The sequence below is a fragment of the Mustela putorius genome, unplaced genomic scaffold, assembly GCF_011764305.1.
Source record: "Mustela putorius furo isolate JIRA1106 unplaced genomic scaffold, ASM1176430v1.1 tig00000407_pilon_pilon_pilon, whole genome shotgun sequence".
In the NCBI taxonomy this organism is placed as follows: Eukaryota; Metazoa; Chordata; class Mammalia; order Carnivora; family Mustelidae; genus Mustela; species Mustela putorius.
The window spans coordinates 6,814,280-6,826,507 of record NW_025421373.1 but is presented as its reverse complement, the minus strand read 5'-3'; the positions used below and the strand labels follow the sequence as shown (position 1 = coordinate 6,826,507).

General features: G+C 36.5%; 1 protein-coding gene across 3 annotated transcripts in view; it reads left to right on the top strand.

The window, feature by feature from the left end:
* Nucleotides 1-12,228, top strand: part of ZFR (zinc finger RNA binding protein) — an 85,718-nt gene that overhangs the window by 18,955 nt on the left and 54,535 nt on the right. For 2 of the 3 annotated variants that reach the window (XM_045079449.1, XM_045079451.1), the window contains exons 3-6: nucleotides 1,793-1,816; nucleotides 3,498-3,780; nucleotides 6,066-6,210; nucleotides 8,578-8,796. In XM_045079449.1, the coding sequence (XP_044935384.1) occupies nucleotides 1,793-1,816; nucleotides 3,498-3,780; nucleotides 6,066-6,210; nucleotides 8,578-8,796 (671 nt within the window). The remainder of the gene's footprint in view (nucleotides 1-1,792; nucleotides 1,817-3,497; nucleotides 3,781-6,065; nucleotides 6,211-8,577; nucleotides 8,797-12,228) is intronic. The other variant, XM_045079450.1, reaches the window with a different exon arrangement.

The following is a 12,228-nucleotide window of genomic DNA, read 5'->3' as shown; positions in this document are numbered from 1 at the left end:
CTTTATCTTCTGACTGATGTTAAGTTCTTACTTTATGACTACAAATTAGAGTTTGTGAAAATTCTTGTTTGTTGAATTGAGATATCCATTTCCTGCAGGACCATTCCTATTTCTTTTGCAGTTTATATAGGCTTTCTTCGAATGGTGGTTTTGGTCAGCTATTTTGTAAGGACTCTGGCTGGTTTCACTTTCTGGTAAGCAAGGAGAAAGCTGGCCATTAACCTCCAGGTTAAGTCCAAGAATATAAAAGTGTTACTACTTTTTAATATTAATAATTCCTTAAATACTTTATTTACCTTTTTCTCCTCCCAAGAGAAACACGCTTCCATTTTATGTATTTCTTAACCTTGCTCGTCCCATATTTGTGTTTGTTTTTTAATTTGTTATTATTTGTCCTGGTTTAAAACTGATTTATTAGATTTAATTTATCTACAAAGGATATTATCCAAATAGAAGCTGCTTCTCTGCTGGATGAAAATGAAAGTCTTTGCATATTTCACAGATGTTTTTATGGCACAAAATTTGGGGGTTTTATTTACTTATTTTATTTTAAAAATCATTTAGTGACCATTAAGTCTTAAGTTTTATGAAGGCATGTAATTTAGTATCTTATTTGAGTGCTACAAACTAGGCGAAACCTTGGTTTAAAATATTTCAATCTTAGACTAATTTTGCTTAAACTAATTAGAATTTGAGGTGACCTGAATTTTTGAAAATTTACGTAGCCACTAGATACTTAATTGAATTGCTATAACCCAGGCTGGTCATATACATCACATAAAAGTCAATTTTCTAAGGATATTTCAGATTGAAACGAATTTCCTAGATGGGTTTAAGATAATACACTAGAAAATCTTTATTCTGAACAGCAGATTGTTGCCCTAGCCCTTAACTATAGGAATTAGAACTAGATCATTATTCTTCATGATGCTCTTGGTAGAGGATATGGGTCCAGCCGTACAGAGCAGATCTAACTATACAGATCAGACTTAGGTTAGGCAGTCCTAGGCATGTAGTATATGGTAATTGCTAAGCGTACTGACATCCTGTTATATGCTTTCTGGGAAGGGAGATTATAAGATTTATTGTTCAAACTGAGACACACAGGTGTGAGAGCATAGGGTTAATGATTATGAGGGGGCAGTAGGCTTAAACCAGAGCATATCATCATCCCTTTTTTAGTCACATGGACTTGTAAGGATCAGAGCCAGTATAAGTCGGATTGCTTGCCTGGTTGACTTGACATTCCTGTTCTGTTCCCACTCTGTTTTTTGTCCTATAGGACAAGTTTTGGAGACCAGGAAGTGTGAACAGATGTGCAATAAAGAGCAATGGGATGAATGGAAACTGTATAGGAATCCAAGATATCTGAATTTTTACATAACCAAACCCTTTTTATGCAGTGTAGTCTGAATGTGTGAAATTTTATCAGTAAATGTTAAATACAAGTTTCACAGAACTGGTATATTTATATTTTAAATATAATTCTTTTTTCAGTTCTAGGAATTTTGAAGAAATACGTTATTGGCATTTTTTCTTAAGGCTATGGAATTATCCATAGAAAATGTCAATCCCAAACCAATTTTTCCACTATTACAATTTAAATTTCCCTTTTCCTGTCTTTTAATTGTCATATATGTAGAAAATATTAGCTACTTTTAATATCAAAATGTGGAAAACCTCATCCAAATATAAATTATAAGAGTTTCTTTGGACTTTGTTCTAAGTTTTTGTTTTTTTTTCTTTTTCATATTGGGCTGAAATCTGCCACCCTTCCATCCATTGGTTCTAGTTCTGTTCTCTGGAGCAGCATGGAGTAAGTCTCTTCTATTAGAAGGCAGCTCTCATATCTTCCCCAGTCACCTCTTCTAGACTGAATGTTCCTCCACTTTTTATGTGAAATAGTAGCCATACTTACAAGCTTCATATCGATTCCTTTTGAATACATTGTAATTACTAGTATTTTTTCTAATACAGTTAAAATGTGGTGGCCCCAAATTTTAATTCCATGCCATATTTGTATGGGTAGTGTGCACACCAGGAAGACTATGCTGTACTATAACCCATGAATTAGACACTTCTTAGAGTAGCTTCAGCTTCAGTCAGGTATTTTTTTCTTGGCTATTCTTAACTGTTGGCTCATATTAAGACTTACGGTCATCTAAGACCTGTCAGCTAAGTAACTGTTGGGGCTCTTCTTTTTTTAGAAGGCATTTCTGCCTTGGTAATAAAGCTTTAGCAAGTGTAATCTTGAGCATTTTAGAGAACCTAGAACGACAAATAGACTTTCATGTGCTTAACATCTATAAGCCTTGGTTTTATGTAACATAGACTCTCAATTTAAAAGTTAAAATTTTAAAAAAGTTAAACATGACTCTGCAAACTTTAGCTGGAAATTTATTTCATTTACATTGGAAAATGTTTTTGCCCCTTTGCGTTTTAAATTGTTATGATTGCAAAGCATCTGACTTAGGTCTCCTTTTGCAACATCTGCTACATTTTTGAGAGAAATAAATGTGTATAATGAAACGCTGCCTGTAACTTGAGTAATTTATTTAAAATAATAGAGAGTCTGTTGTAGGTTTTGTGCCCTAGAGCAAGATTACTCAACCTCAGCACTATTGACATTCTTCGGATAATTCTTTGTTGTGGGTAGCTGTCCTGTGCGCTGTAGGATATGTAATAGCATCACTGGCTTCCATCCACTAGACGCCAGTAGCACACACCACCACCTCCTCTGCAGTTTGACCATCAAAATATCTCCAGACATGCCAGATGTCCCTGGAGGGCAAAATCTCCCCCAGTTGAGAACTACAACCCTAGAGTATCAGAAGTATTTAAGTCAACTGGGTAATAGTTTCTGCTTCATATGTTCTCTACCATTGGAGTTAGAATTCAGTATTTTTTTTTTTTTTTTAGATTTTTATTTATTTGTCAGAGACAGAGGGAGAGAGAGTGAGAGCACAGGCAGACAGAGGCAGAGGGAGAGGCAGGCTCCCTGCCGAGCAAGGAGCCCGATGTGGGACTCGATCCCAGGACCCTGGGATCATGACCTGAGCCGAAGGCAGCTGCTCAACCAACTGAGCCACCCAGGTGTCCCAGAATTCAGTATTTTTAATATGATTTCTTTGTAGAGATTTTTTTTTAACTGTAGAATATAAAGAACTCTACAAGCAACAAATACTTTTTTAAATTCCTAGTTTCATCAAGTTTTCTTTTCTTCCTACTACTGCTTTTTATCCCAGTTTGTCATCCCTCCTTTGTAATATGGTCCGTGATTTTAAGCATAGTATGCGTGACTGTCTAATGCACTAAGATTAAGGAATAAAAATTACACAACAGTAACAAATGTGGTATTGACTAGGCTTATTGTGTTCAAATACTTGGTGTTTCATAGTCGATAATTAAATTTCTAAAAAATGTGCTTTTTATTGTATTAAACTCTTAGATTTTAAAATTAAATTGTATTGTGTTTATTCTTCTACTCCACAATATAGCCAGCAGCCAGCTTCGGGTGTAGCCTACTCTCATCCAACTACAGTTGCTAGCTACACTGTCCATCAGGCTCCAGTAGCTGCTCACACAGTTACTGCTGCCTATGCACCAGCAGCCGCCACAGTCGCAGTTGCCAGGCCTGCTCCAGTAGCTGTTGCAGCTGCTGCAACAGCTGCTGCTTATGGAGGTTACCCCACTGCACATACAGCAACTGACTATGGTTATACCCAGAGACAACAGGAAGCACCACCACCACCACCCCCAGCTACTACACAGAACTACCAGGTAAGAAAACTACTAGTTTCAGTAGTCTTAACACGCAGCCATCACTGACCCCAGTGTATGATAATAATGTCCAAGCCAGTGCTTATCAAACTTGGGTCTTCCAAACTATACCTCAGATGATAGAAATGCATGTATATTCTTAGGTAATTTAAGGGCATAGTCCAAGAATTAAGTTCCCTTGCAATGAGTTTTTATTAATAATTCCCCAGAGTCCATTCCAGTCCATTTTATATCTATGTCTGCTTTAATTAGAAGTAATTTGCTTTAATTACTGGTTAAATATTTAACCAGGGTTTCCAAAAAAAATGAAGATCATAGGGACAATGCACCTTGTTTGTACTACGGCAGTATTCTCCTATTTTGGGAACCATGAGCCTAAACTATATGAGCCAAACAATTACATAGTGTCTTTTTGGTTCTTTACAAGGGCAGAAAGTCTGTTCCCTGCACATTCTTCCTCTCAAAGTCATCTTTCTTCATATGTAACAGAAATTGATGCTGCTCTTATATTCTGTAGTTGCTTTTGGTTCTGTCTTATTTGGGACATGAAGATCTAATTCCTTTAGTACTATGTTTATTATGGTACTAAATTACTACTTATTTAAATTTGATTCTAATCCTTTATTTTTCTTTTAAGATACATTTATTTATTTGAGAGAGAACATGCAGGAGGTAGGGGTGAGGGAAGGAGAGAATCTCAAGCAGACTCCCTACAGAGTGCAGTCCCCCCCCCCCCCCCCCCCCCCCCCCCCCGATGCAGGCAGGGCTCAGTCTCCTGACCCTGAGATCATGATCTGAGCCAAAATCAAGAGTCAGACACTTAACCGACTGAGCCATCTAGGCTCCCCTGGTTCTAATCCTTTAATAACTTGTTTTCTCTTTGTTGGCTTTAGGATCTTCTGAACTTTGCCTAGTTTTTCTATTTTCTTTCTAATGTCTGAGTTTATTTTGTTAAGTAATGAATTGACATATAAATTATAATCTTAGTATTTTTTATTAATATTTGGCAAGCTGTGGGGCACCTGAGTGGCTGGCTCAGCTGGCTGTGCCTAACTCTTGATTTCAGCTCGGGTCGTGATCTGGGTTCATGGGATGAACCCCACAGTGGGCTCTCTGCTCTTAGTGGGGAGTCTGCTTGAAATTCTCTCTCCCTCTCCCTTGCTGCTCCTCCCTGTGCTCTCTCTGTAAAAATAAGTAAATAAACTTTAATTTTAAAAATGTGCATGTTATTAAACTCAGAATTCCTTTTTCCATGTGTGATTGTTTTCATTATGTCCAGAGGTGAAATGTAATAAATTCCATTGTTTTTAATAAGGCTAATGAAGCCCATCATTCTCTGGGCCCTGCCTACTTCTTCAGCCTCCACCTACATACCTTCCCATCCCTCCTCACTTTGTTTAGTGCCAGAATTCACCCAGCTCACCTTGATCCTCACTGCCTTGGAGATTTATATATAGTGTTCCTTCTGCCTGGAACCTGTGTTCCCCTTTCCTTTCCCTGATCCGGAAGTTTCTATCCATTATGTTAATGATAGTGGTAAATAGGGACACCTAGGTGGCTTAGTCAGTTAAGCGTCCAGGTCTTAATCTCAGCTCAGGTCTTGATCTCAGGGTCATGAGTTCAGGCCCTGCATTGGGCTCTATTCTCGGCATGGAGCCTTTTTTAAAAAAATAAGTTGTTAATAATAATAATAATAATAATAGTAAATAAAAATGAATGAAAAGAAAGCTGGAATAGTCACAAAGCTTAGAACACACAGGTGGTCTTTACAGTGAGATCCAATTTTAAAGCAAAACTGCTATGAATTTCTTAATAGAATTTTTTCTTAAGATTTATTTTTTTGAGTGTGAGAGACACAGTGAGGGAGCAAGCAGGGGGAAGGGTGAGGGAGAGTGAATCTTCAAGCAGACTCCCTATCAAGAATGCAACACCAGACTTGATCCCAGGACCCTCAGATCATGACCCAAGCCTAAATCAAGACTACCGCTTAACCAACAGAGCCACGCAGATGCCCCCTTTCTTAATAGGATTTTAAAGATAAGCATTATTTTAAAATGTTTCAGTGATTTTTTTTTCTCATGTGAAAGTTAAATAAACATGCTGCTTGAAATGGTTTTGACCTTATTTTCAAAGTCCAAAAATAGATGGCCCTTTGTTTTGAATTTAACTCTTAAACATAGGTCTATAGTTAGTTTTTTGTTTTCCTTTATTATACTTTATAGAGTTGGGGATTTTTTCCTACCACTTCACTTATGGCAAGATCTTCTTTCATTCCCTTTCTTTAGGACTCGTACTCCTATGTAAGATCCACAGCTCCTGCTGTAGCATATGACAGTAAGCAGTACTACCAACAACCAGCGGCCACTGCTGCTGCTGTGGCCGCTGCTGCCCAGCCTCAGCCTTCTGTTGCTGAAACCTACTATCAGACAGGTGGGTTCTATTAGCATACACAGTTCCATCGAAAACTACTCAAATACATTATTCAGTGTGCTTCATGAAAATACCCTTTTAAGTCCACCTAAGCTATTTTGTTATATTACCTCAAGAAGCAAATTGTAGCTATGTCCTTCTCTTCTTCTGCTCTGTGCTTTGAGTACCAAAGAGGGAGGGAGCTGTGGGGGCAATTCATAATCATGCTCTTCTCTCCCAGAGATGAATTTTTGTTCCTGGTCTTCAGCTTTACAGTTCTCTTTCTGCTATGAAATAAGCTGTACAATAGGAGTTGTGGTGATAACTTCTGGCCACATCCTTAGCTTCGCCAGAAATGCCCAGAACATACTGCTTGATTGCCTTTGTGTAACCATTGGAAACCCTTTGTGGGCCCTTATTTTTAATTCATCTTTTTCTGATCAGTAATGACAGTTGGTTCTGTTTCCAGCCTCTGATATTACAGTAAATGTAATGGTTCAAATACAGGAAATACTTTGTTTTCAAGGAAGCCTACGTATTTGTAGTCTTTGTTTCTTTTTTCTTTCTTTAAAGATTTTATTTATTTGACAACAAGAGAGAGAACACGTGTGTGAGCGCAAGCAGGGACAGGGGCAGGGAGAGGGAGACACAGACTCCCAGCTGAGCAGAGGGCCCGATGTGGAGCTCAATCTGAGGACTCTAGAAACATGACCTGAGTTGAAGGCCCATGTTTAACCTACTGAGCCACTCAGGCACCCTAGGATTTATTTATTTTGCAGAGCTCATGTGAGCAGCAGGGAGGGGCAAGGGGAAAGAATCTCAGTCAAGAATTGGATGCTTAACTAACTGAGCCATGCAAGCACCCCTTGTAGTCTTTAAAAGATGGATTTTTTGATAGAGATTCTCCTGATAACTTCTAAAACAAAGCTGAGTTCAGAGAAGTAGATAGTTCCTTTATTTTAGTTAATTTTTGAAGGACCATGGGAGTGTGGATAGACCTTCGATTAGGAAAGAGTCGGACTGGCTTCTAGTACTGGCTTTACCACTAATGTGGGTGAGTGAGTTTTACTCTTTTCATCTCTGTTCTCTTATTTGTAAATGAGGTAGTTGACTCTGGGGTACTTCTACTTCTGAGATTTCTGTGAGTCCCATAAAAGTGATATAAAAATATTTTGAATTATAATGATCAACTTTTCTATAGTTTCTTCTCTAATAATTTGTGGGTACACTGATCTGTAGCAAACTTCTGGTTAATTATCAAAGTTAGATTGTGGTAAAGAGTCAGAAGAGTCTTGATTTAGTCTTAGCTCTGATGTTGACTATGTGCCTTGTAAGCCATTTAGCTCTTAGACATTAGTTTCCTTTTGTAAAATGTCCTCATCTGTGTGTTGTGTGGATCAGGTTTTATACTTGTAGATAACAGTTTTATAAACTGTTAAGTGCTATTTATTTAAGGTGCCTTAACTAAGCATAAAGTGATTTGTATGCTTTAGTGATCATTAATAAGATTAATTATTAATTTAGGGCTTGATAATAACAGTTCATAAGCTTCTTAAAGCATACATTTATTTTGAATATGGTCAAAAGTAGCAAAATGTGAATGGTGGCCATTTTTTTGTTAAGATTTTTTTTTTTTAATTAATTTATTTGACAGAGCGATCACAAGTAGGCAGAGAGGCAGGCGAAGTGGAGGGGGAAGCAGGCTCTCTGCTGAGCAGAGCGCCTGATGCGGGGCTCAATCCCAGGACCCTGGAATCATGATCTGAACCAAAGACAGAGGCTTTAACCCACTGAGCCACCCAGGTGCCCCAATGGTAGCCATTTAAAAACAGCTGCACTCAAGCTATTGATATTTGAAGAATTAAGTCAGTGGCACTTTGTGAGTTGGAATTAGACTGACATTCACCATAGATGAATTAATAAAAGGCAATGAATGGTATATGAGCACATCCGATATAATTAAATTTTGAAAATTTTTACTGTGAATTGAAATCATATTTGAGGCTCTTTATTCTGTTCACAATATTAAGCATAACCCTCAGGTTAAACTAACTGACTCGATACACACACACACATACACACACCCCTTTACCTAAAAACTATTAGTACCTGTTTTAAGTAGCACTGCTGTTTCAGTTAGTTGTAAATTTAGACAAAAATGCCATTTTGGAAATACATGGAAAGTATCTGGGAAAAGAGGATAAATGAATTTATCTAAAGGTTATATTTTACTCAGTTGGTAATAAAAATTTCAAACCTCTGCCAGGAAGAAATTGCTAGCATCAAATTTATAGTTGGTGTTTACACTTTTCTAATTTTCAAGAATATTGATATAATAACTGTTGAGGTTCACCTTTCTCATTTTCTGAAATCTCTTTTCTATTTTAGCCCCCAAAGCGGGTTATAGCCAAGGTGCAACTCAGTATACACAAGCCCAGCAAACTCGACAAGTGACAGCCATAAAACCAGCCACACCAAGTCCAGCTACCACTACTTTCTCCATTTATCCTGTATCTTCCACCGTACAGCCAGTAGCAGCTGCTGCTACTGTGGTGCCATCCTATACCCAGAGTGCTACTTACAGTACCACGGCAGTTACTTATTCTGGTAAGAGAAATGAACTGTGTTTAAATGAGTAAACAAAATTAGAAACTATCTTGATGTTCTGTGAAATAATCTTAGTCCCAGTAGCAAGAATTGAATTAATTGATAGGTGTAGATATATATGTATAATGTGACAAATGGACCATAATAAGTTGTATTTGGGGCTTTTGTTTTTTTAAGCCAGGAGATAATGAACAACATAAAATTCTCTTTGGGCATTTGAAAGCCAGCCATGAGTCCTGGCCTAGCATTGCAGTTAGAAAAAATAACACCTAGTATTTTACAGGGTCATTTTTTTTTCTGACTTTTCCAAATGAATTTGAAAATTTAAGGTTAACATTCAGGGACTAACACTGACAAATTGTACTGTTTATTTCAGCCACCAGGGAAGTATTTATTATCAGGAATAAATCTTGAAAATATTGGGTAGTCTTTGTAAATATCCATAAGATTGTTATATAACATACGTCTCTTGGAAGGACAGAGTAGCTCTATTTTCTTAAATAATTATATGTTTATTTTATTAAGGAAATTACATATTTCCTTAAATAATCATTATATTAAGAGAAATATCACTAAAATCTTCCTGTGTCCACTGTTTTTGCTAATTTCTAGCTAAGGTATTTTGCATTATTTCAGTGATTAAAATCACATGTTGCTTTTTTTGTAGACATGTAACCTTGTACTTCTGTATGGTTTATTTTGTTAGGCATTTTATTTATCTTTCTGTACCTTGTCTTGTTCTATGGAGGATTTAAGGCGGTATGGGCAGTTTTAGTTATTTCGTCCAGTTTGCTTGTTAAAAGCCTACTACTGAATTAAAATTTTGTTGTTGTTTTTCACAGTTTGCTTTGAGAGAGTGCGCAGGCATGTGCTTAAGCAGGGGAGGAGAGGATGAGGGAGAGAGACCACACCCAGCACAGAGCCCAACATGGGACTTGATCCCATGACCCAGAGACAGCAACCTAAGCCAAAATCAAGTCACACGCTTAATGGACTAAGCCACCCAGGCACCCTGTTTTTCAGAGATTTTTTTATCCTATGCTAAATTCTTGTGCTGGGTGCTAGGGATATGGTGATGAATTAGGCTGACCTGGAGTATTTAGGAACAAGTTTTTTGTGGCTGGAATCCAGGATATATGGGGTAAATATTAAAAGATAAGGCTGGAAATGGCATGTGAAAAGCCTTGCAGGGTCTGTTATGGTGTCTGTCTCTATCTAAAAGGGTGCCAAAAGGAGCAGTGGGCACAGATTTTTAAGTTAAACCATGCAGAAATGAATTGGGAGTGAGGAGAGGTTGTTATTCCTAGATCTGTCATTCAGGATTGACCAGATACAACTTTTCTGGCCCCTCTTTATCTCTGACTAATTTTTATTTATATCTGATTAATCAGTTATAACTCTAAGTGGAATAATTTCAGTAAGCTCTGACTGGACACTTTTTTTTTTTTAATGTCCACCAACAAAATAAGAAGTATAATAGTATCCTTTCCTGTTACTGCTTCTGTCTTACGTGTTGTTCTGTTTTTTCTGTCTCTCTTCCTTTGTCCAGTTGCTTGAATATATCTTACACAGGATTTAGTTAATTATTTTTATTTACTGCTATAATATGTGAATAATACATCATTTAAAACTAGAAACTATAGATAAAAAAGAAAACATTAAATCACAGGACATGTACCCCAGATGCCAATTGCCATTAACATTTTGGTTTATGTCTTTCTCGTTTTCCTCATGGAAATATACATATTCGGTATATACGTTTGTGTTGTTTTTTTTTTTTTTTTTTAATAAAAGTGAATTTGGCCAACACATACAATTTTGTTAATTGCTTTTTTCTGATTGTGAATGTTTGTGCATATCATTAAGTATGAGGTACATCATTCTTTTGATTTATGTTTTTCCCCAACTTCTTGTTTTAGAGAACTTTAATTCTGCAGAAAATTCAGAAACATAGTGTAAAGTCTATATACCATTTTCTTAGATTTACCTATTAATATTTTGTCATATTTGCTTTATCTCTTGAGACATTTCAAATGGGTCAGCATTATAAGTTGCAGATGACCTGGTGCTTTGCCTAGAATTCTTCAGCCTGTATTTCCTAAGAATAAGAGTATTCCATTACATAACCACATGCAAATACAATTAAAAGGAATTGAACATGAATTTATCTAATTCTTTTAGTTGTCCACAAGTGTTTTTTATGGCTGAGCTTTCTATGTTTGGTGTGTTTTTGTTTTGTTTTAAATTCAGGTTCTAATCAAGGATTGTGGATTATACTTGGTTGTCATGTCTTGTTAGTTTCAGTTTTCTTTAATGTAGAATAATCTCCTGTTTTTATCTTGTCTCTCCTGACCTTGACATGTTTTAAGAGTTCAGGCCAGTTGTCCTATAAAATCCATAATCCAGATTTATCTGCTTTCTTTATGCTTAGATTTTGTCAGTTTTTTAATCAATAAAACTACCTAAGTGAGCTTCAGCATTTCATCACATCAGGAGCACATAAGTAATGCTATAAATTCCTTATTGATGGCAGGTATAATCACTTACTAAAGTGGTGACTACCAGATCTCTCCATTTTAAGGATACCTTTTCCCCTTTGTACTTATCCAAATAGTCTATGGGCCTGTTAACCAAACTACTTTTGACTGTGGTGTTGGATCCTTTGAAAGACTCTTAAATGAATCAAGTTCTACAATGATGGATATAAAATCTTTTTACATTGATTCTCAGCATTCTTCTCTAAGGAAGCGTCACCTCTTTTTAGCATTACTGTGGACTCAGTATTTTTTGTTCAGTGTAGTATAATCCATTACTTTCATTTTTCTTTTTGAGGCACATGCTTTCTCAATTTTGGCCAATGAGATCCTTTTCAAACTGGCTCCTGAACCTTTTGGACTTGGCATCATTATATTTTGAGCACTTTTTCCTTTTTTTCTTCCACAGTAGGACATACACTTAAAGCATTTCATGCCCAAACAGTCAGCCATTTCACAAAGGAGCTGCGTTTTCTAATATGGTATTTAGAAGTCAGAATCTATACTTAGAAATACATAGTTTTTAATGGCTGTATAATATTGTTTGGTTGTACTATATATATTTTAAAGTATCTTTCTTGGGGTGCTAAGTTTCGTATTATGGAAAAACTAGAAACAACAGTGGGTAAAATAATCCTTGTATGAAAAGATTTGTAAATTTGCCAGTTGTTTAAATTCTTGGAAATTGCCAGTATGTCAAAGAGTATGCACTTTTTAAAAAAAAAAAAGTGATATATGGTGTGAAATTGCCATCCAAAAAAATCATTGTTAGGACTTCTGAGTTCTGTATGTGTAATTTTATATCAGCTACAATTTAGGTCAGCTGTTTTTTCCATCTCATTAAACTTAGTTCTAGAATCTCAGAACCTGATAAATGGTGGCTTGTAACATGCTGAAT